At 38.4% G+C, this 24,675-nt stretch overlaps 1 protein-coding gene across 2 annotated transcripts in view; it reads left to right on the forward strand.

Annotated features, from left to right (window-relative positions):
* Positions 1–24,675, forward strand: part of INDH (INDH1(iron-sulfur protein required for NADH dehydrogenase)) — a 63,393-nt gene that overhangs the window by 26,106 nt on the left and 12,612 nt on the right. For both annotated transcript variants that reach the window (XR_013253197.1, XM_077389419.1), the window contains exon 7: positions 12,568–12,653. Coding sequence is in view for 1 of the 2 variants with exons in the window: in XM_077389419.1 (XP_077245534.1) it covers positions 12,568–12,653 (86 nt within the window). In the remaining variant the exon portion in view is untranslated. The remainder of the gene's footprint in view (positions 1–12,567; positions 12,654–24,675) is intronic.

Raw genomic sequence — 24,675 nt, forward strand, 5'->3', positions numbered from 1 at the left:
AGTTCAAAGAGAAATGGGATTTGATCTTTCTCAAATGTTCAAAAGCTTATAGAGATAGGTTTTAATAATGTATATATAGTGTATTTGAAGATAATGACCGTTTGGGGTAAAACTGTAAATAAACGGCTTGAAAAAGTCAAGCAGAAAACGCTCCAACGGCTAGTTTGCTCGACAGCGGCGGTCGACCGAGCTACAGCGGTCGCTCGCCCCTATCGGGCGCCCTATTCTATTTTTGAATTTTTTACCGCCGTGGTCGACCGACCACATGGCGGTCGCTCGGCGAGGGCTTACTGTTTGCTCAAAAAATTTGGCTAAAAAACCTATCTCGGTCGACCGACCCACGGCGGTCGCCCGCCCTAGACCAAATTGGATTGTTCTGTTTGAGACAGAAGCGCATCCGCGGTCGCCCGGCTTAACCCGGTCGACCGATCGATAAAATTCGAGATGGCCTAAATTTCCAGGTTCCATCCTGCGGTCGCCCGGCCGACCGGCCTTGGTAAAAATTCCATTTTAACTTTAAGATCAGGGGCTTTTGGGCTATTGTCTTTGGGCTTTAAGTCCAAGGTTTTCAAACACATTTTTGGGTGTGTGTATGGTTTTCAAAGCTGTAAAAAGTTAAGTATAAAAACCATTTGAAAACCTTTTGAAAGTGCATTTAAACATAAAATCAAGAGGACTCCAAATACATTATAAAAATAAGAACCTTGAGTCTTCTTGGAATGTCTTGGCTCCTTTGCACTTTCTTGTACTTCTTGGGCTCGGGTGAACATCTTGACCTTGTCTTGGCTCTTGTGACATCCTCCAATCTTCACTGCATGTAGTGAGGTGCATGAGGTGTCACCAATGGTATGTTCAGCTCCAAGCTCCTTCTTGACACTTGCTTAGGAACTTGTGAGATCTTCATGATGAGCTTTTTTACTTGAGCATCTTCAAATGAGGATGACTCCAATGTAGGTATAAGCTCTTGGTTCCTTTGATCCTTGATCAACAAGTCATGTGTTGTGAAGAGTTGTGTAATGACGATTATGACATGAAATTTCTGTATACAACACAACACCTAAAAGCAACACATCAGTCCATAAATGCTAATCAATTTGGTTTGCTAGCATCAAAACAAGAAGGTAAGATGAATGATTAACCCATGGGAACCCTTGGGCTTAAATTCTCCCCCTTTTTGATGATGGCAAACAAATTGATTAGAGAGGCAGGAGATATTAAACAAATATATGAATAAGCATTTAAACACTATAAACTATTAAGCAATGCTCCCCCTCACTATATGCACAAGTGTAATATATGAATAGAAAGCATGTGGTGCATATATAATTGGACTACCTAAGCAATTCCCAAAATTCTCCCCCTTTTGGCAACAGCAAAAAGGTAGGGATATGCAAGTGAAAGTGCAAGTGGAGTGTCAAGATGAAGAACAACTCATAAGAGTTATTCAAAGTGTATATGATATAACAATAAAGCTCATATGATGCTTATCAAAATGTAAAACAAAGTAAAATGCATGATAAGCAGTTTTTTTTTTCTTTGTTTTGAAGGATATGTAAGTTAAGCACAATTATGGGGGGCAGTAGACTATGTGAGCATATTACAATGGTCTATATAATCATGAAAAAGCAACCATTTGGCTCTCTCCCTATTTATTTGTCATTGGCCCTAGGTGAAACCTATGGTGAAACCTATGTGAAAGGGCATGATAGACAAAATGGTTAAGCAGGTGAATGATTTGAATACTTGGGCTTCATTTGCAACTCTTGAAGCAGATAAGTATCTACCTAAGCATGAATATGCTCGGATCTATGAATTAACCTTTCAAATTCACAGGTTGCATCATGTAGGGAATCTCTTGACAATAAGCAGACAAGTCTCTTCTAGAGCATTGATATGCTCTAAGCTATAATATAACTTTTGATATTACTTGTTTCTTGCTTATAGAGATTTACACATATCAAAGTGAAAGCTCCCCCTATCTTTGTGCATCTAATATAAATGTTAGAGTTCGAAGCACATAGGCCCTTGATTCAAGTGTAATCACCTTTAACCATTTTGAGTTGCTCCATTCATAAAACAATCACACTTTGAATATGAATGGATGATTATTAGACCGAGGATATGAGTTTAAAGCAAATGGTCTAATAAACACACGGATCCGAGTGAAAGCAATGAGGCACATATCCATGGCAACCAAAAGATCATGTATACATATATAGGAACTATAAAGCTCAATATACATGATCAAAATGGAAGATTAATACCACATTTCTTCTATCACTTCAAGAATTGATAAAAGTGGTATTTGGAAATCTCTCGAAAGAAGTAAAACTAAACTTCTTTTCTTCTATCCGGGATTCTTCTACTGATGAATGTTTAGAAGAGCTTAGATTAATGCTTGACCCTTTCTTCCATGTAAGGGAGCATCATTTGACAAATCTTTTCGGATGAGAGATTGGGTACTTGTTTTAACTCTTTTCCTTCATCAAAGGGTCATCCTTGAGAGGATGATCATGAAGTGCACATGCCAGCCTTTAGACCGAGTCTTCAATTTCCTTAGTCTCTGTTCATCATTCACTGTGGAAGAATATAGAGATGGACAGAGGAAAATTGAGTACATCTATCATCTTATTACATCTGGCATGATGGAAGGAGACAGGTATCATAAATAAGCTACGAAGGACATGATCTGAGTGGGGTCCTCCGAAGCTAAAATCTTGGAAGAGATGATGGGACATGACAAACTCAAAAATATTTTTAAATCATCCCTCTTCCAAGAAATTATCATAAGAAATTATCATTGGCCTTTGATAATTCTTATAATGCAAGGCCTGACAATACACAATGGCTATAGATAAGAATGTAAAAGCACAGCCATTGGAACTTATCATGAAAAAAGATGTTCTTAGGATTAAGAGCACATGATAAGAGATTACTTCATAGACAATGAGATGATCATCTCAGGCATTGTCCAATGAAGAAGGTTTCTAGAGATTTTTCAAACTCTAGAACAAGATACTTATTATTGGCAGAGATAGAAACATATAAGTCTATCCAAGATAAGTATAAGGCCAAAAAAGATATGGCACTAAGGCTTTAGGCCAAAGGAACTTGTCAGAAGATGAGAGACGATCTCAAATTTAAAGAATATGACAAGACCCAACTACAACACACATGGAGCAATGTGGCTCCACATGAGTGTACTTATCATATGTGATGCACATCACACATCATATGATAAGGTGGATGGACAGACATTGAGCATGTATAGCTCTCCCTTTGTAAGTGACTCATACAATGTATGAATCCAAAGGGCTGTCCAACCACATAGACACCAAGGGATTTAAAGGTGAATGATTTTCAAACCAGCCTTGGGCCACTAATGCATGATTGCTATAGGTAGTCATATGATACTAAAAGAGGTGACAACCTAGCAAACCATTCTCCCCCTAACACAAGGCACATATGGCTTATTATGGATAAGATGCTGGCTAAAGGCCAAAGAAATTAGTGTTTTAATTAAAAGTGAGTGTACACTCTCCATCTTACTAGGTGAGAGGACTAAGAGTACCAATTGAGTGACTTAAATTTAAGTTTACCATCTTTACCATGTACCAGTAGCATACAAGGGGAAAACTATAGAATATATATATTATCAATTAAGCACAATTCTATAGGACTTAGACATTACAAGAGGGATTAATAGAATCCCATATCTAAGAGAGACATCCATGACTCATTCAATGAGAGATTCATGGATAGTCTACCAATTTTGGACACAAGAATCATGGTCCAAACATCTATGCCTATATCCACAAACCACCATATAAAAATAAGGCATTTAAGCACAAAGTGCAAAAGACCCATTGAAAACCAAGATGTGTGGGAAACAAGTGTTCCCAACACAATTTGTTACATGATAACCATAACAATGAGAAACTGCCCAACAATGGTACTAGATTCTTATGACATGTTCAATTTTACTTAATTGAGTTTCATACGTTGAATCTAGACTCATTTTCAATTCTCTACACAAACAAAGATATCCATGCAGAACTGTAGAGAATAATCCAAGGACTTCCTGAGAATGTCAAGTGATGAATACCTTGGAGACATGCATTCCAAAATAAACTATTATGAATAGATAGTTTTATCTTAGTCATGAGAGGATATTCATTTTAGGCATTTTTGGAATACATCAATTTAACCCATCACAATTTCTTATGCATTTAATGATAGTCATTAAGCACATAAGAGTGTTTTTAAAGGACAACTAGGTGCATAAACATACTTACTCACCTAGGGCAAGAGATGTTTAAGAAAGGATTTGAGTGGATTTCCTTAGACATGGCTTTTAACACTCAATTTTGCTAGAAATGATATTCTTCCTAAGTTGAATATACAAAGATCTAGCAAAAGCCAAAATTGTCCTAAATAGAGTTCAAGAATGAAAGAAATGAACTTGAAGTATCAATTTGAACTCAAGGGCAAAAATGATGGTTAATTTTCATGGAAGCACACATATGGTTTTCACATTTGAATTTTCTATTGTGGATTTGCTATGTGGATGCTAAGTGCACAAGTGATGTGATTTGCACCTAGATAGGCTTTCCTAAAAGATATTCAATAAGCACAAAAATAAAAAAAGATGTGATCTTTTAAGCACAATGAGCAAAGATACAAACTATTAAGAACATGAATAATGATAAGTATCTAATGCTCAAAATTAAAAAAGATATATCATTAAGCTCATGAAAACTACATACAAAAACAATATTCAATGAATTAAAGTATCTAGCAAGAATGTGAATGATAAAACAATATAGCATAACCCCTAAACTAACTCATTCACTAATTAGATTAGATGGACTCTTTTGGAACCCAAATCCCTTTGGTTCCATCCAAGTTTGTTTGTGGGAGTGTACCTTTTCATATCCAAACAAACTTGTTAGATTTCACAATTCCAAGCTTACACTCAGAATTGTGATGCTCAACTCTACCACAATAATTTTGATTGGTAGATGAGGAGCATTTAGAATCATAAGACTTTGAAGTATGTTTATCTTTTTCTTCATGAAGTCTTTGATTCTTAATGGAGAGTTCATCATTCATTTGTTCTTCATTTTCACAAACATGTTTATATTTTTCAACAAGTTCAATGTTTGTGATTTCAAGGCTTTTAATTTCTTTCTCAAAGGCATTGCATCTTTGAAATAAGTCAGCATTTTTATTTATTAAAAATATGCTCAATTGACTTAATTTTTCATTTCTTTTCAAACATTTATTTATTTTCAATTTCAAATTTTCAATTTGAATTTCCAAATCAGAAATTTAATGTTTGAAAGAAACTTTATTTGCGAAAGATTTTTCTGAAATCTCTTTTTGTCTAGAAATTGTGTCATTTGAAAAGAGACAAACATTTTTCTCAACAGTATTTTTTAATGAAGTCCAAATATCTTTTGCATTGATGCAATTTGAAGCATTTGAGTTCAAGGAAAATAATTTTACGTCACCTTCAGTGCATTTCGTTGAAAAAGAAATTCCCTCTTTAATGACATTTTAGATGTCATTATCTATGGATTTGAGATAGGCTTGCATTTGTGCTTTCCAAGCTCCATAATTCGTTCCATCAAAGAATGGAGGAATTAGGGTGGATCGGCCTTTCTCAAAATCCATAGGGATTGTCACAGATCTTTTCTCTTGTAGATTTTTAAAATTAAAAATCTCTTTAAGAGCCTAGGCTTTGATACTAAATGAAATACAGGTGTGACAATCCGAGAGGGGGTGAATTGGTCAATTAAAAATTTTATGCTTAATTAAGGGAGATTAAAAATTAATCTTCTAATTAAGCACTAATTAGTTTAACCCTTGTTCAAATATGTATATCAATAAAAGCTAGGATTTAAACTTTCTAATCATGCACATTTACTAACCCTTGTTCAAATGGATATCATAATGCAATTAGGGTTTATAACATTTAACACAAGTGCATTTACTGACCCTTGTTCAATTAAGGCATAAACACAAGTACGGTTAGAGATTACCATTTACCACACGTACAAGAGAAGGAAAGGAAGAGAGAGAGAGAATGCACACCACAATGAAGACACCAAGATTTTATAGTGGTTTGGTCACAACTTAATCTACTCCACTCTTCCAAGTTTGGGTCCTTGGGTACTCCACTATGGTGAGATTTCAAGCATAATCTCGAAGTTCTTACAACAAGCTTTTCCATTCTCAAGGGCCAAAGTGAAGCCTGTCGCACGAAGCCTTGGCAAGAGAATCAAACCCTTGCACATGATTCACTTTTCTTCACGGGCCGAATCGGAGACCATTTTCTTCACCTTTCTTTACGGGCCGATCGGAGACCCTCACATGAAGAACAAATAAAAATAAAACTCTCAATGCCTCTTAATAGGCAGATTACAATATTGTAAGCTCACATTCACTCCAACAAATAAACAAATAAAAGCCCTATGGAGGGCCTCTTGATAACATGTAGAAATGGAAGATCAAAGAGGTTTTTAGCTTTTGAAATAAAAAGTTGAAGCTCAAAGAGAAATGGAATTTGATCTTTCTCAAATGTTCAAAAGCTTATAGAGATAGGTTTTAATGATCTATATATAGTGTATTTGAAAATATGACTGTTTGGGGTAAAACTGTAAATAAACGGCTTGAAAAAGTCAAGCAGAAAACGCTCAAACGGCTAGTTTGCTCGACCGCGGCGGTCAACCGAGCTACAGCGGTCGCCCGCCCCTATCGGGCGCCCTGTTCTATTTTCGAATTTCTTACCGTCGTGGTCGACTGCCATGTCGGGCCGGTCACCTGCCGAGGACTTAATGTTTGCTCAAAAAATTTGGCTCAAAAACCTATCTCGGTCGACCGACCCACGGCGGTCGCCTTAGTTATCAATTCTGTTCCGTTCCGGCCGGAACGCACCGGAATTCCGGTTCCGGTCCGGATTCCGGAACGGAATGCCTATATTTTCCGTTCCGGTCTGTTCCGGTCATTCCGGCTGGAATGGGCGAAACCCCTTATTCCGGCCGGAATGGGGTTGGAAAGTTGGAAAAAATTAAAAAAATTCAAAACAAATCCAAAAAATTACAGAAATGCCCGTATGGCTGTTGGGGAGTGTATTTTACATATTTACCCTCGTTTTATGACCGTGGGGGTGCTGTTTGGAGGGCTATTTTCGTCTTTTTGCAAAAAATTCAAAAAAGATTCAAAAAATTCCCAAAAATTCCCCTCGTCGGAATGGAACAAAAATTCCAAAAAATTCACCATACCCACTGAATTGTTTTTCATATTTTTAACTTTTTTTTTTTGTAAAATTCCCCTCGCCGGAGCGGAACGGAAAGTTTCGAACGAAACGCTGAACGAAACGGCCGAAACACCGAAACATTCCGTTCCATTAGCCAAAACGGAACGGCGACCGGAACGGAATTTATAACTAAGGTGGTCGCCCTCCCTAGACCAAATTTGATTGTTTTGTTTGAAACAGAAGCGCATCCGCGGTCGTCCGGCTTAACCCACTCGACCGGCCCGATAAAATTCGAGATAGCCTGGATTTCCAGGTTCCATCCCGCGGTCGCCTGGCCTAGCCTGGTCGACCGGTCCTGGTAAAAATTCCATTTTAACTTTAAGATCAGGGGCTTTTGGGCTATGTTCTTTGGGCTTTAAGTCCAAGGTTTTCAAACACATTTTTGGGTGTGTGTATGGTTTTCAAAGATGTAAAAAGTTAAGTATAAAAACCATTTGAAAACCTTTTGAAAGTTCAATTATATATAAAATCAAGAGGACTCCAAGTACATTCTAAAAATAAGAACTTTGAGTCTTCTTGGAATTTCATGGCTCTTTTGCACTTTCTTGGACTTCTTGGGCTCGGGTGAACATCTTGACCTTGTCTTGGCTCTTGTGACATCCTCCAATCTTCACTGCATGTAGTGAGGTGCATGAGGTGTCACCAATGGTATGTTCAGCTCCAAGCTCCTTCTTGACACTTGCTTAGGAACTTGTGGGATCTTCATGATGAGCTTCTTTACTTGAGCATCTTCAAATGAGGATGACTCCAATGTAGGTACAAGCTCTTGGTTCTTTTGATCCTTGATCCACAAGTCATGTGTTGTGAAGAGTTGTGTAATGGCGATTATGACATGAAATCCTGTATACAACACAACACCTGAAAGCAACACATCAGTCTATAAATGCCAATCAATTTGGTTTGCTAGCATCAAAACAAGAAGGTAGGATGAATGATTAACCCATGGGAGCCCTTGGGCTTACACATTTTCAATACAAAATGTACCTTGAAAGGGCAATATTGGATTCTAGATGGCACCGTTCTCAGATTTTGACTTGTTTACTACATGGACCCACTTGGTCGGAGGGATAAGTGAAGGGGGCTTGGGTAACCCAAATCCGCTGAACCTTTATACTCGTGGATAAGAATTTGGATTTCCTTAAGGGGCCGTTTGGATACGTGGATTTTAGAATCTTGGATTTTCTCAAGATAGTAGATGGGAGACGAGAGGAGGAGACCAGCCGTCATATTCTGATTTCTTGCCCTTCTTTCAGTTAGTGAGTAGGAGATCATCCCATGTTTCCGTTTTAGAAATCTCATGATGGGGGAGAGATTTCTAAAACTTGGATTTCTTACTTAAATTCAAGATTCTAAAGAGAAGCGACTCCGATCTAGGATTTTGAGGAAATCCAAGATTCCAAAATCTGCGTATCCAAACGCCTCCTAAGGGTTCAGGAATCGGAATCAGCATCACATTCCATTCGTATTCCAATTCTCCTGTAAACAGAATGGTGATTCCAATTCTAGTGTTTGGGTAAGCACTGTCATTCATCAAGGGAATCAGCCGTGATTTTGATTCTACCTCCTCCATAGCAGCTTTGAGTTTGTTTTCAGTTGAACTGGTTTTTGGTAATCACGTTCAGAGGCTCTGTAATACTCAGCAGCGGAGTTTTTTGTCAATGTCGGCCCCATCTGGATTGCCATTTTCTCCACGCCAGCTGTATCACCGACATGCAGTTCACCTATATTGCCATCCTCTCTCTCTCTCTCTCTCTCTCTATATATATATATATATATATATATATATATATATATATATATATAGGAAAAGGATTGTACGCTCGACCGTACCTAGAGTTAGGTACGGTAGAGTGCCAAATCACATGGGTCCCTCATTTTTTGTGGGCATCTAAACTATTCATTTGCAAGGCCCCATCATAGATAGGGTGCATACCAAAAATTAGCTCCATAGGATCATCCTAACCCATCCATTTGTGGAGGCCAAAATGGACAGACAGTGTTTGTCCACAAATCTGCCCATTTTGGCCTCCAGTTTTAGAGGGGTTAGGATGATTCAATGGTGCTGATTTTTGGTATGCACCCTATCTATGATGGGGCCTTGCAAATGAATGGTTTAGATGCCCACCAAAAATGGGGGACCCATGTGATTTGGCACTCTACCGTACCTAACTTTAGGTACGGTCGAGCGTACAATCTTATTCCTCATATATATATATATATATATATATATATATATATATATACGAGTTAATTGAAGCTACACATACGTGTAGCTAACTTAGCTACACCGACGGCTTAAAATACAGTGGGCCCACATTATTTGGGTGATCCAAACCATTCATTTGATAGGCCCTCACATTGATAGCGTGCCCAAAAAATCAGCTCCATAGGATCATCCCAACCCTTCAAACTGTGAAGGCAAAAATTGATAGATTTGTGAAGGTTTTTACACGTCCAATTTTGCCTCCACAAATCGTAGGGTTGGGATGATCCTATGGAGCTGATTTTTTGGTCACACCCTATCTATGTGAGGGCCCATCAAATGAATGGTTTGCATCACCCAAACAATGTGGGGCCCACTGTATTTTAAGCTGTTGGTGTAGCTAAGTTAGCTACACGTATGTGTAGCTACACTTTTCTCTCTCTCTCTCTCTATATATATATATATATATATATATATATATATATATATATAGTAGAAGAGAAAATAAGAGAATTTTTTGTAGAATTACACATCACTCTTTTTGACTTTTTTTAACAAAGGCACCCATTCAACACACATTTTCAATCCTACGCCCTCCTTTATGCTTTTTAACAAAGGCACCCATTAAAGCCAAATAATTTCAATCCTACCCCCCTCCTTTATGTTTTTTAATAAAAAAATCTATAAGGTGATCTTAACCATCCGATATAAGAGGCACAACATATTATGGAAACCTCTATAGATTGGAGGGCTAGGATCAGCCTATGGAAATGATTTTTGAGGTACAACCTATTTATGTTGTTCCATCACATGGACGGTTTGGATTAACCCGTGATGTGGTTCGTACAGTTCTTTGCCGGCATATATATATATATATATATATATATATATATATATATATAGAGAGAGAGAGAGAGAGAGAGAGAGAGAGAGAGAGAGAGAGAGAGAGAAGCATGAACAACATTCTATTATGATTCTCTGGAATCAGAATATCACCTACCCAAGCAGGAAACAAACACCGCCCTAAATTCCAGGCTTATTTCTGTCCCAGGATTAAATCCTCCATTCATTTTACTAAAATGAACCAAATGCCGGAATCAGTTGAATTGGAATAGGACACCGATTCTGATTCCCGTTTCCAGAAATTCAAACACCACCTAATGATTACTAACAATTAACCCAGGCTTAGTCAATCCTCTCTTTTTTCCTTAAATTAGTTGTTTTCTTTGACAGAAACCTTGAACAGAAAACATGGAAGAAACTGTAGGGCCTTGACCAAAGTTCGTTTATGTCTCTTCTTTTGACAAATAAGTTGTTAGTTTGGGCAATTCACCTATAATTTTTCTTCTAATGCTCCAATCCTATGAAACCTCCTCCTGTGCCATTGGCGTTCTTGAACTTCTTTCTTCTATAATCTTTTATCAGTTCCCTCTTCTAATGCTCCCTCAGTAACTTCTGGTAACACATGCAAGTTCAAGGACACTCAGTAAAGTGTACAACAAAAACCCTTACCATAATTGACTCATAATAACTGTACTCAACTAAAAAAATAATGGGATCGAACCTCTAGGCTCTAGCTAAATAGTCTAGGCTTTGTTCTTCAACCTCGAGGTCAGAGGTTCAGGACTAGCTTACCTATCAAAAAAAATAAAAATCTAAAAATAAAAAAATAAAAACTAGAACACCCGAGAGAATACATAGATACTAATGTGAGCAGCAGTTAGCTCAAATTCAAGCAGGTATCGGAACACTGTCTTTTGAAAAGCCTGCTCTTAATTACTGTAACCCTAGCACTAAAGCTGGTCAGTTGAATGCAAAAGAGTCCATTGACTGAGGAATTGGGCTAGATTTTCAAAATGATCTAGTCAATAGTTGCCTGGGATATGTACTCAACTAAAAAAATAATGGGATTGAACCTTTAGGCTCTAGCTAAATAGTCTAGGCTTTGTTCTTCAACCTCGAGGTCAGAGGTTCAAGACTAGCTTACCTACCAAAAAAATTAAAAATCTAAAAATAAAAAAAATAAAAACTAGAACACCCGAGAGAATACATAGATACTAATGTGAGCATCAGTTAGGTCAAATTCAAGCAGGTATCGGAACACCATCTTTTGAAAAGCTTGCTCATAATTACTGTAACCCTAGCACTAAAGCTGGTCAGTTGAATGCAAAAGAGTCCATTGACTCAGGAATTGGGCTAGACTTTCAAAAGGAGCTGGTCAATAGTTGCCTGGGATATGTCTTGGAAATATTTGAATATTCTGTTGAATCCAAAAAATGGCTAAATTGTAGTTTAATAACCAAATTAAACTTGTTTCTATTCAGGAGTTGAATAAGTGAAAAGACTGGTATAAATATGCAGGGATCACAATGAATGAGCTAAAATCTTCCTTGTCTATATTAACACCTAAGGTAATAATTAATAGCATAGTTAAAAAAAATGCCATCAGGAGAAAAGTACGACAATATGTACAAGACTAAGCTTATTCTTGATGGGTTTCTAATGTGGATTTTATTTCTCATAGGTCCTTTTTTTCATTGTTTCAGAATTTAAATTTATTGCTGTGACATACTACTGCTAGATGAAGTGCATGCATGATGCAAAATAGGTATGGAATTGGAGATAGTATATCTCTGGAGTTTAACCTTAGGTACGTTATGCTTGCACATGTTGCTCTAAGCCCATATTTTTTTAGACAAGTCATTCAAAATCTGTGAAATTTCAGTAGTACTCCCCGCTTTTATTTATTCACCAACACATGCAAGATTATTCATAGTCCAATTCTCTTATCATTAGGCCTTATTTAGTGAATCAGAGATTGTTTCATGTTTCATTTCACTTTTCTAGTAGGGAATGTGCCCCTCTTCTCTGTTTCTATTTAGTATCCCTTTAATGCGAGAATCGTGGGTTTCTCTTTGATCCATAAATTAAATGGTTTTAGAATAGGATTAATATCACTATGTTGCCCAGATACAATTTATTTTATTTGAAGAACTCATGATTTTGTCTGTCATAACCATGATTCTCTTGGTTCCTGTGACAGGGGCTTTGATTGTTTCAACTCCTCAAGATGTTGCGCTCATAGACGCTCGGAGAGGAGCTAATATGTTCCGTAAAGTTGAAGTTCCTGTATGTAAATTGTTTATTGTTATCTTAAAGATCTGCAGTAACAGAAATTCAATATTTGATATTGGTTGCATCCATAGTTGTAAATTCCGTTTCGGTCGCCATTTCGTTTTGGCCACTGAAACGGAATTTCGGTGGGATTTCGGTCGAAACTTTTCGTTCACACAAAAAATATATTAAAAAATATGAGAAAAATCCAAAAAAATAAAAAATAAATAGAAAAAGATGAAAAACTAATAAATAGTCCAAAATATGTGTCCCAAAAGGCATATTCATTACTTAAACACATAAAGTCTTGCACAAGTCCAACTGATAGTCTGATACATAGAAAAACATAAAAAAAAAGATACATGAAAGTGAAACATAGACAATAGCTAGTAGCAACAACTTTCAGTCATCATAACCCGGATGATCATACTCAATGTCTTCTTCGTCGTCGCCGCCGCTGTCATCACCACCTGGACCACCAGTAGGGACATCTTCTTCAAGAGGCATGAGAAAGTCGTCGTCGTCGTCCCCAGCCCCAACCACAACAGTAGATGCTTCAAGATTTTCCCACCCAATGTCTTCCGGCGTGAATATCACATCTTCTTCTTCTGCAACCCAATCCATCATGACATCCAGATGGTCTATGCTCAAAGGGTCACTAGTGGTAGATGATTTCCTCAACAAGTCCCTGAAAAGGAAAACATTAAGTTTAATGTCAAAGGTTAAATTTAAAAGCTTAAAGTGATGAGGTGAGAGTTGAAAATATTATATTACGTTGTATACCTTTCTTGAAACTTAAGATTGTAATGGACAAACACCAAGTCATCTAATCTCTGGTGCTCCAACCTGTTTCTCTTTGCAGAGTGAATGTGTTCGAAGGTACTCCAATTCCTTTCACACCCAGTCGCACTGCAGGTCTGACTGAGGATTCTGATCGCAAAGGTTTGTAATTCTTCCACGTCACCTCCGAATTGATTCCACCATGCAACTGTAAAGTAACAAATAGTAAAGCATTATTTGTTGAGAAACTGAAAGTTAAAATGAATTATACTTAATTAAACAAAAAACTCAAATGTACCTGGTCCCAACTTCGTTCGGTTGCGGATTGCAAGCTTCATTCCAAACATACCCTTAGCCTTTCGATAATCCTCAATCTGATTGGTGATGAGGTCTTGTGTACCTTCATCAGGTACCAGTCGAGTGATGCATGCCAACAAGCCTCTGGTTACTTCACTGTGCCTAGAGAAGGTGGGAGTGAAAAAGAGAGCATGGTTAAGAAAATATCTTGCTGCATGGAGGGGACTGTGGAGTTGCCTATCCCATCTTTGGTCGATGATCCTCCAGATGGGATTGTAATCTGATTTTCTCTTCAACCTCTCCTTGATGTTCTCTTTGGCCTTATCCATAGCCTCATATAGGTAACCCATCGCCGGTTTGTCCTGCCGATCTACCAAGCGCAGCACTCTCACTAAAGGCTCGCTGATGTTCAGAATGTACTTGCATTGGTCCCAAAAAGATTTATCCAACACAGTACTAACTACCCATTCACTCAGTGGGTGTTGGACAAACCTACTAGTACTATACTCATCAGACACAAACATCTGCTGAAGTGCTTTCCGATTCAACACCAGACTTCGTATGCTAATGAAATTTGTAGCAAATCTGGTTGCAGCAGGGCGGCACAACTCCTTCCCACCTGTGAACTTCTTCCTCATCAAATTCAAGAGGCTTTCATGGTTGTAGATGAACTTTGTAATCTTTCGAACCCTCTCAATTGTGGTTGCTATGTGAGGAAATACAGTCGGTTGGCAGAGATGCTCCAAGATGAGATCTAAGCAATGAGCTGCGTACGGAGTCCAGAAGAATGTACCAAACGCGGCTTCTAGTCTTTTCCCAGCAGCTTTGTAACTTGGCTCACTGTCAGTTACAAATTGCACTACATATTCTGGATTCACCTCTCTGACAATATTTGCAAAGATATTGTATAATTCATCGGCATTCTTCACTATGCCAGATGCATCAACGGATTTGAGGAATATAACTCCTTTAGGGCAGTACACCAAAAAGTTGATTAGGGAACGTTGTTTGGTGTGTCCATCCATCTGCCATAATGCTACAGCCAGTGTATCTCCATGACATCTTAATCTCTTCTAAGTAGTTGTTTACCTCATCCACTATATTCTTCAAAATGGGACCCCTTAAAGCATGATAAGTAGGTGCCTTATAACCCGAACCCACGGCATTCACAGCATCAAACATAGGTTGCTAGAAAGGTGAATTGGCAACGTTGACAGGGAGATTGGCATCGTAGCAAAGCATGCCAACCGCCATGTCTGCTCTATCCATTGTTTCTTTAGTAGCCAAAACACTTTTAATGCTTGGCTGGGCTCCAGGGGTTGTTCGTGCTGCAAAGAAATTCCTGATCCCTCCTGTGATTCCCTTCTTCTTCCTTTTTGTACCACTCGGTTCTACAAGAACTTCCTTACCTCTTCGTTGAGGAAATTGTGTGCCAATGTCTTCTTCATCCCGCTCTTCTTCTTCATCTGGTGTGCCATAAAAATCTCCAACCTCTGCTCTGGATAGGCTCATCCTAGCCCTTTCTTTTCTCTTTGCATCTAAAAGTTGCTTCATTCGATATTTTACATCTTCAGTCACTTTTTTGCATGATGCTACTTCACCAGGAACAGCCGCTAAATGTTCTTTCAAGCGGGTTATACCTCCACCCGATATGACTTTGCCACAGAATATGCAAGTTACTTTATTTTTTTGACCCGGAACCAATGTACCGTAAGCCCATGCCGGGTTATCCGATCTAGCGGGTGCCGAACCAATAGAGGATGCTCCTGCAGAAGGTCCCGAGCCCGACCCACTCATTCTGAAATGAAGTAGAAGAAGGGGAAAATGAATTAGAAGAAAGAAAATTGAAACAAATTACAAAAGAAATGAAGTAGAAGGGGACAAATGAAGTAAGAAATAAAAGAAAAGAAATGGAAAGAAATAAAGAGAACCTTGAGGTTGAACTTGAGTTGAAGAGAAGAAGAAAAAATTAGCCTTCACTCACTTGAAATAAGCCTTTGGAAATAGTTCTTGACTTCTTGTAGTGGTAAGTTGAATGTATGCCTTCCCTTTGCTCCAAAATAGACTTGGATTGAGTTGAAGAAGAGGGTAGACTTGTAGGAAATTTAGTAGAATAGATAATGTAAGTGAAAGTAGAGAAAAAAGGAGAGAAAGAAAGAAAATCACTTATGTGAAGGTGGAGGATAAGAAGATAGGGAAAAGGCTATTTATAGAGTTTTTAATTGATTGTGCATTTAAAAATGACTAAAATACCCTTCCCAACAGCTATAAACGGTCACATTTTGAGGTTAAAATGGTCAAAAACCAAAAAGAGCCGTTCCAGGGGCATTGTCATAAATTCTGCAAAATCCAGTCAAACTAGCCGTTATTTTGAATTTCGGACGAAATTCAAAATTTCGTCCATTTCGTCCGAAATCCGGAATTTCGGTCAATTTCGAACGAAATGACCGAAATTGACCGAAATTTCGGACGAAATGAAATTTTGCAGATTTCGTTTCGTTTTCGTTCCGAAAATGAAATGTTTCGTCCATTTCGGACGAAACGAAACGAAATTTATAACTATGGTTGCATCCATAGAAAGTCATTGATACTTTGTTTTACTTGGTCTTGCATCCATAAAATTGGGTGACTATTTGGCAATCTTCTTGCTCAAAAAATGCCTGCGACCCCGACCACATATCAGTTGCCAATCTTGACTGATGATGTATTTGATTAAAAATCTGTTTTTTTTGGATAACTTTGAAAATGTACATTAAGTACGTTTTATATTAGCATCAAAATTGCATGATACATAGATCTTTCATGAGTAAACCTTCTCTAGCTAGTGAATCTTTTGGACTTGGAACAGTAAAAAGCAGTGTGTGTTTTCCAGTTCTATTGCACACTGCATAGGCCATAGGCAGAGTACATGGAGATACTCAATACTGCTTGTTAAGTTTGGGACATAGGGCTACCGCATTTTGCATTGGTAAGAGTCCTGGAAATGGATCATACTGGTTAACCTGGTTGAAGACTCTGATACTTGAGATTGGTTTTAAGTTGAGCCAATAAAGATGTCTTGTGACAACCGAGCAGCTATCACATAGAAAGTAATTTAATTTTTCGTGAGATGACTAACCATATTGAAGTTGACAGTCATTTCATTCGGAAAAATGTTTTAGATTTAAAAAAAATATCTGCTCCATATGTGTCAAAAAGATCAATTGGAAGACATGTTTACGAAAGATTTTGGTTGTGATCAGTTCCAAAAGATTTGTTTCAAGCTGGGCATGGGAGATATTTATGCTCCAGCTTGAGGGGAAGTTGTATTGAAATTTATCTATATTTCCTTTATCATTATTGTTTGTTGTGTAATCATAGAATAGTCTTTTCATTATCATTATTGTTTTTTGTGTAATCATAGAATAGTCTTTTCATTATGGCTTTACTTATGAGTGGGATTATTGTAATATTGATTAGCCTCTTCTTAATAAATTCTATATAGTGAGAAGTCATCAGGCTCGACTTATGTAATTCTCAGCGTCACGACTTCCCTCACCCTTCTCCTTCCTCTTTGTTTTCTCTCTTCGCTTCTTCTCGTCTTCCCTTTTTCTTTTCTCGCTTTTCTCCATTTTCTTCGTCTTTATTACATTAACACTTGTGACGGCCAATCCCTTTTACTTTGTTTAAACATTGCATTCGTATGGTACCTTAAGGCTTCAAACCTTCTCAGTATGAATGGTGGAATTCTAATCACTTTAGTGGCAATTCTAACCACTTTAGTGGCAGTCGTAGTTTTTGTTTCAGAATCTCAAATCCCTCGAACTAGAACTTTAGAAAGGTTAAGGATGAGATTGAATATTTGGATAGGAAAGAGGAGATGGCGCCCCTTTTAACTTTTTGTTAGAGCCACCATAAAGTGTCTAAAAATGGATGGGTAAAAATTAATGATCAAGGAGAAGTCTTTTGGTTTTAAAGTTTCAAGGCTCTGTGGCTTTTGGGCGAAGGTCGAAACTCAAGCTTTTTTCACTGGACAACCACTCTTAGAGGAAGGGGAAACCTCATTCAAATTTCTGAAGGTTAACAAGATGGATTTCAAAGCTAAAACTGGTATGGAGGAGGCTATCATCCAACACTTAACTTTTTTGACTTTTGAAAGTATCGTCCCTAGACTTATGATGATTCACCTCGACTATCTACTAAGGATGTGGATTTTTTTATAGGCACATTTGTCTAAAGAAGTCTGAAAGGCAGTGTTTAGTTTCGAAGGAGACAAAGTCTGTAGTTTGGATGCATACTTTTATTTCCTTTTAGGAGTTTTGGAAATTGTTAAAGAGTTTTTCAATCATCATGAACCTAATCAATGTTGTGAAAATCGGAATCGAATCGCAAATCGCAATAGGGTTCGAATCATATCGAATCGTAAATCGTGTCATAAATCATAATATTCATTAGGATATATATATATATATATATATATATATATATATATATAGAGAGAGAGAGAGAGAGAGAGAGAGAGAGGAAAGTGAAGCTACACCACCGGTGTAGCTAACTTAGCTACACCGCCGGCTTAAAATACAATGGGCCCACATTGTTTTGGTGATCCAAAGAATTCATTTGATTGGCCCTCACATAGATAGGGCGTCCACTAAAAATCAGCTCCATAGGATCATCCCAACCTTAGTTATAAATTCCGTTCCGGTCGCCGTTCCGTTTTGGCTACTGGAACGGAACGTTCCGGTGTTCCCGCCGTTTCGTTCAACGTTCCGGTCGAAACTTTCCGTTCCGGTTGAAAAAAATAGTTAAAAATATGAAAAAAATCCTAAAAAATTAGAAATTGTTAGAAAAATATAAGAAACACTTAAATGAACTAAAAGACTTATTTATTACTTAAAAACCAAAGTTTAATAACAAAAAGACGAAAAATGCCCTCCTAACAACTACAAAACAGTCACAAAATGAGGGCAAATGTGTAAAATACACTCCCCAACAGCCATAAATGAATTTATGTAATTTTTTGGATTTTTTTTTTTTTTTGAATTTTTTTGGAAAAAGACGAAAAATGCCCTCCCAACAACTATAAAACGGTCATAAAATAAGGGCAAATCTGTAAAATACACTCCCCAACGGCCTTAATGGCATTTTTGTAATTTTTTTGATTTTTTTTGATTTTTTTTGAATTTTTCCGCATTTCTGGCCGGAACAGTGAATTCCGGCCATTCCGGCCGGAATTCCGCCGGAAACCGGAATTCCAACCGGAATGACCGGAACGGACCGGAATTCCGGCCGGAACGGAAAATATGCCCATTCCGTTCCGGAACCGGAATTCAGGCCGGAACGGAACGGAATTTATATCTATGATCCCAACCCTTCAAACTGTGGAGGCAAAAATGGACAAATTTGTGAAGGTTTTTACACGTTCATTTTTGCCTCCACAAATCGTAGGGTTGGGATGATCCTATGGAGCTGATTTTTGGTGGACACCCTATCTATGTGAGGGCCAATCAAATGAATTCTTTGGATCACCAAAACAATGTGGGCCCATTGTATTTTAAGCCGGCGGTGTAGCTTCACTTTCCTCTATATAATAAAAAATTATAAAAAATTAAAGAACAAAAAATAGTCTATTATTCAATTTTCATCAAAATTCATTAATTCAAATAGAAACTACCATGATTAGACATTCAATATCGTAATAAGAATTGTTTGCTAACAAACTTGACATATACTAATCATTTATTTGTCATCCAAACCCATATTGGAAAATAATCTTAAAAATAAAAAAAGACGCGAGATCATATCAATTCTCATACATCAAATGACAAATATCAATCTTAAAAGATTGTAGTCATCAGTGTTTTCTCATTATAGTCGTCTCCCATCTCGATGTAAGTAAATGTCCTCAAGCACATGCATTGTGCTTGACTGGTTCGATTCGTTTGGACTCCTATTCCTCTGTCTTCTTCCTTTTAATGAGAGGGATTTCAAAAGCTTCTTGTAATGTAGAAAGGAAATGAGATCTTTCGAAAGAAAGTTCTTTTTTCTTTTATACAAAACTTACTTTGGGTAAATTGCATGAATCATATGAATCGTATGATTTACAATTTGTTCAATCTTACATCTTAATACGTGAGAGATGAGAGTGGAAGAAGAAGAGAAAGATGAGTAGAGAAGATAGGAGAAAACGTGCTTGAGAGATTAGAGCTCTCTTCACACGTAAATATATTTATATATGGTGTATATACAATGGCTGCAATACCCTTAGGCTTGCACATAATAAGTTAACACTCCCCCTCAAGCCGGAGTGTATATATTATACATTCTGAGCTTGTCACAAGCATCTTTTAACTTAGCAGGAAGGCTCTGGTAAAAGCATCTGCGAGTTGATTTGCTGATTGAGTGAACACAGTACAAATTTCGCTTCTCTGAATCCTCTGGCGAATGAAATGACAGACAGCTTCGATGTTCTTGGTCCTTTCATGAAAGAAAGGATTAGTTGCAGTATGAATTGCAGACTTCTTATCACAATATAGTCGAGCTAGGCCTGGAGACGAGAGACCAATCTCTGATAAGAAGGAACGTAACCAGATCAATTCTCCACTAGTATAAGACATGGCTCTGTACTTTGCTTCTGCACTTGATTTAGAAACATTGTCTTGCTTCTTACTTCTCCATGACACCAAATTACCCCCAACAAAAGTACAATACCCAATCGTGGATCTCCTATCAGCTGGAGACCTTGCCCAGTCAACATCTGTGAATCCTTCTACTCTCTCATGTCCATTCTTCTTGAAACACAATCCTCTTCCTGGGGTACCCTTCAAGTACCTAATAATCTGAATTATTGCTGCCCAATGGGAAGTCCGAGGAGAATTCATAAACTGATTGACTACCCCCACATCAAAAGAGATATCAGGATGAATAACTGTCAAATAGATATCAGGACGAGTAGAATTCATTGGGCAACAGGAGAGAATGTCTCCTGATAGTCAAGTCAACCCAAAAAAACTGAGTTTATCCTTTAGCCACAAGTCGAGCTTTAAGCCATGCAATGGTTCCATCAGGAAGATACTTAATTGCAAAGACCCAGTGGCACCCAACAGTCTTTGCACCAGAGGGCAAAGAAACAAATCGCCACTTATTAGAATGTAAAGTAGCCATTTCAGCATCCGTAGCCGCTCGCCAACCAAGATGAGCAAGAGCATATGAAACAGACTTAGGCAAAGAAACAGAAGATACACTAGAAACAAATGAACGAAAGGAGGGTGAGAGATGCTCATATGAAACAAACTGGGAAATGGGATGTGCACTAGTATGTGAGTGAGTGCGAGAGGGAATAAGTGAATCAGAAATAGGAAGAGAAGTACCTGACGTAGGAGCATTCGACTGAGGATGAGGATCAGATGTCTGAGATGATGGCTGAGCAGTAGAGAGAACAATCTGTCGTGGTCCTCTAGTATAAACTTTGGGTGCAGGCTCTGTATGACTCTCGGGTGGCCCACTATCACCAACCACTGGAGAATGGACTGTAGAGGGATCTACAGGATAAGGCTGCAACGAAAATAGTAGAGTAGGCACCTCAACCGGAGTGGAAGGCAGGTATGAAAAATAAGGAATATCCTCAAAGAAGGTGACATATGTAGAAACATAAGTTTTCCGCAATCGGGGATTATAACACTTACATCCTTTTTGGGTTCGAGAGTAACCCAAAAAGATACATTTTTCAGCCCTAGGATCTAGCTTATCAAGTCCAGGTCCTAATTTATGAACGAAACATGTACACCCAAAGACACGTGAAAGTAATGGAAAGGGGTCACCTAATGGGTATAATGTAAAGAAAGGTGTCTGGCCAGATAACTATGAAGAGGGGAGTCAATTTGCTAATTAAGTAGCATGCTGTAAGAGCTGCATCTCCCTAATAGACTTTAGGTACACGCATCTGAAACATGATAGTGCAAGTAATATCCAATAAATATCTAATCTTCCTCTCTGCAACACCATTTTGCTGCGAACTATATGCACAAGATGATTGATGAATGATGCCTCGTGAATTAAGGAAATGATGAAAACCATTAGTGTTAGAAAAATATTCTCTAGCATTTTCTGTACACAAGCAAGAAATAGAACATTTAAACTGATTAACAATTTCAAAGTAAAAACTATGAAATGCATTAAACACTTGAGAAAGATCCTCCAAGAGGAACAACCACGGGAGAAATCATCCACAAAGATAATAAAGTATCTAAATCCAAATAAAGAAACAGTACGTGAGGGACCCCATATATTTTAGTGAACAAGCTCAAAAGGTCGTGAAGCACGATGAAGACCACACGAAGGGAAAGACACACGATGATGTTTTCCCAACTCACAAGACGCACAATAAAAAGGCTCAAAAGATGTAGTAACGAAGGGAGATTTCCTAAGACTATTAGCAGGAGGGTGGCCCAAATGACAATGCCACTGATAAGCATCAACATAGGTGTGAAGCGCATCACCAGCAGGAGTAGAATTGAGACAGTACAAGCCACCCATCTCACGTCCTAAACCGATCCTCGTCCAGAAGGAAAGAAAGAAACAGAACAGTTCAGAGTTTTCCTCAATTGACGCACGGACAATTTTAGGAAATGAAGGAACACAAAGAACTGAGCATAAGCAAAGGTCCTTAGAGATGGAAACTACACCAACCCAAGAAACAATCGATGTAGTACCATCTGGTAAAGGAACAGGATGTGGTGTATTAGGCGATGCTGACTAGAAAGAAAGAAGGAGTTTGAAATTACCAGTCATGTGATGAGATGCCCCTGGATCAATGAGCCATGATCCAGAAGCATCGCTAGAAAGGAAACAAGATGAGCTACTGGGCTGGGCAAAAGTGCCAGTGGGCTGCTTGCCTCAATCACATAGGCGCACAAGTTCTTCATACTCAACTCGATCAATCATAACAAGATCACGCTAGACCAAAGGGGCAGGAGCAGAAGCAGGTGGCAGAGTAGGAGAAGCAGATCGTGTAATAGAGGCAGGGGGTGGTTATCAGATGTAGCAACAGATGCAATGGTAGACCGATATGGATGAAGCTGCGGATGTAAATCATAACAATAATGAATAGTGTGTCCCTCCATAAGACAATGGGTACAATATCTAGACCCGCGACCACGGCCTTCCCCTGAATCACGACCACAGCCATCACGACCACGACCACATGAACCTCCATCTCGGCCACAGCCAAGTCTAGTAAAAACACAACCACGATCTCCACCAGCAGATGTGGCCAGAGCAGATCCATCTAGAGGATGATCACTAATTGGAACAACCCTTATACGCTGTACTCGAGAAAATGCCTCAGAAAGAGATGGAAGGGACCTAGAACTATAAATCTGCTATCTCATCCGAAGATAATCTGACCCCAACGAATCAAGATAGCGAACAACGTGCAGTTTTTCCTGACATTCTGCAAAGACACTGGGATCGACAGTGAAAGGCATCAGTGTGTCTAGCTGCTGGCACAATGAAATATATGAGCTGTAATGATTTATCGTGGACATGTCACCACGCTGAAATTTAAACCAATCTGACAATAGATCACACATCCGAGTGATATTATCTGCTCCTGAGTACAAAGTCGCAGCCTGGTCCCAGACTTCCTTAGATGAATCAAGATACATCATGTTAGCAGCAATCTGCGAATCCATACAACTCCATAAGAAGGATCTAATCACTGCATCATCTTGTTTCCACCTGTCATAAGTAGGATCTGTCACAGCGGGAGGAGATTGCTCAAGAAAACGAACCTTTCCTCTACCCAGAAGATATATATGAACTGCCCTTTTCCAAGCTGGGTAATTATTCTCACCAAGACGAATAGAGGTCATCTGTAGAGGAGCCTCGACGGGGGTCTCCACATGAGGGTAGCGAGTTGAGGGAACCGTAGAGGAAGAGGGGGTCTTTTCAACTTTCATGGATCTAAGTTGCTAAGATGGCACATCAACCGGATCCATAGTACTAAAAAAGACAAGCAATCTCCAATACACAGAAAAACACCACACACCACGACGAACTCAAGGAGCAATTAATGAACAACTAACAATAATAACACATCCAATCACCACAACCGACATATGGGGCCAATCACCAACACATGAAAGATAACATCACTACCACCAAGATCACATAGAGAGAATCCGTGACTTACTCACAATCACCATCAACTAACAACCTGTCCATCAACATCAGCCCGCTAACAAGTGGACAACAACCACCATTCACAATGATAAACAATTATCCCAAAGTGTTCCACCAACAATCACGACCAAAAAATAACAACCAATAAATCACCAACAACCACAAACCACTTCAAATAGGGTTGGATCAACATTAACAATCACGAGGAGCACTTTAGGATCACCAATAAGTTACCCCAACACCTAATAATCCCCGCAACAAATAGCCAACAACATTACCAAAAAAGGAACCAAACACTTGGAATCACCAAGAGAGAAAAAGGAACAAGAATAGAAGAATCATATCATAAAGAGATGCAAATAGGGTGCTGATTTGTAAAGAAAGGTAGGTTAGAATATGATGGGATTGTGAGACTACCAGTTTACTCCAAAACTTAAGCTTTTGGAGATGGTGTTAATAAATCTTTTATACTTTAACACTCCCCCTCACATGTGTCCCCTCTTTCTAGGGTTGGCCTACACGTGGCATATGTGGCCCCTCTTTTGGCTTTTGCCATTGCGTGTGGATTTTGCTATCAAGGAGGTTTGAACCCAGGCATTTGCTCTGATACCATGTGAAACTACCAGTTTACTCCAAGAGCTGAAGCTTTTGGAGCAACGGTAATTTCACATGTTATTAGAGCACTGTATGTAAGAAGGAAAGGAGGAAAGATCCACTTCTTTGTCCTGTAAAATAAAATAGGAGAATCATGTTTGGAGTAGGACAAATTTTTTGTTCAAAGCACTCATGCAATTGAGGC

This window comes from Tasmannia lanceolata, unplaced genomic scaffold (assembly GCF_043159265.1).
Source record: "Tasmannia lanceolata isolate RefF3 unplaced genomic scaffold, GAP_Taslan_0.1 ptg000008l, whole genome shotgun sequence".
Taxonomy (NCBI): Eukaryota; Viridiplantae; Streptophyta; class Magnoliopsida; order Canellales; family Winteraceae; genus Tasmannia; species Tasmannia lanceolata.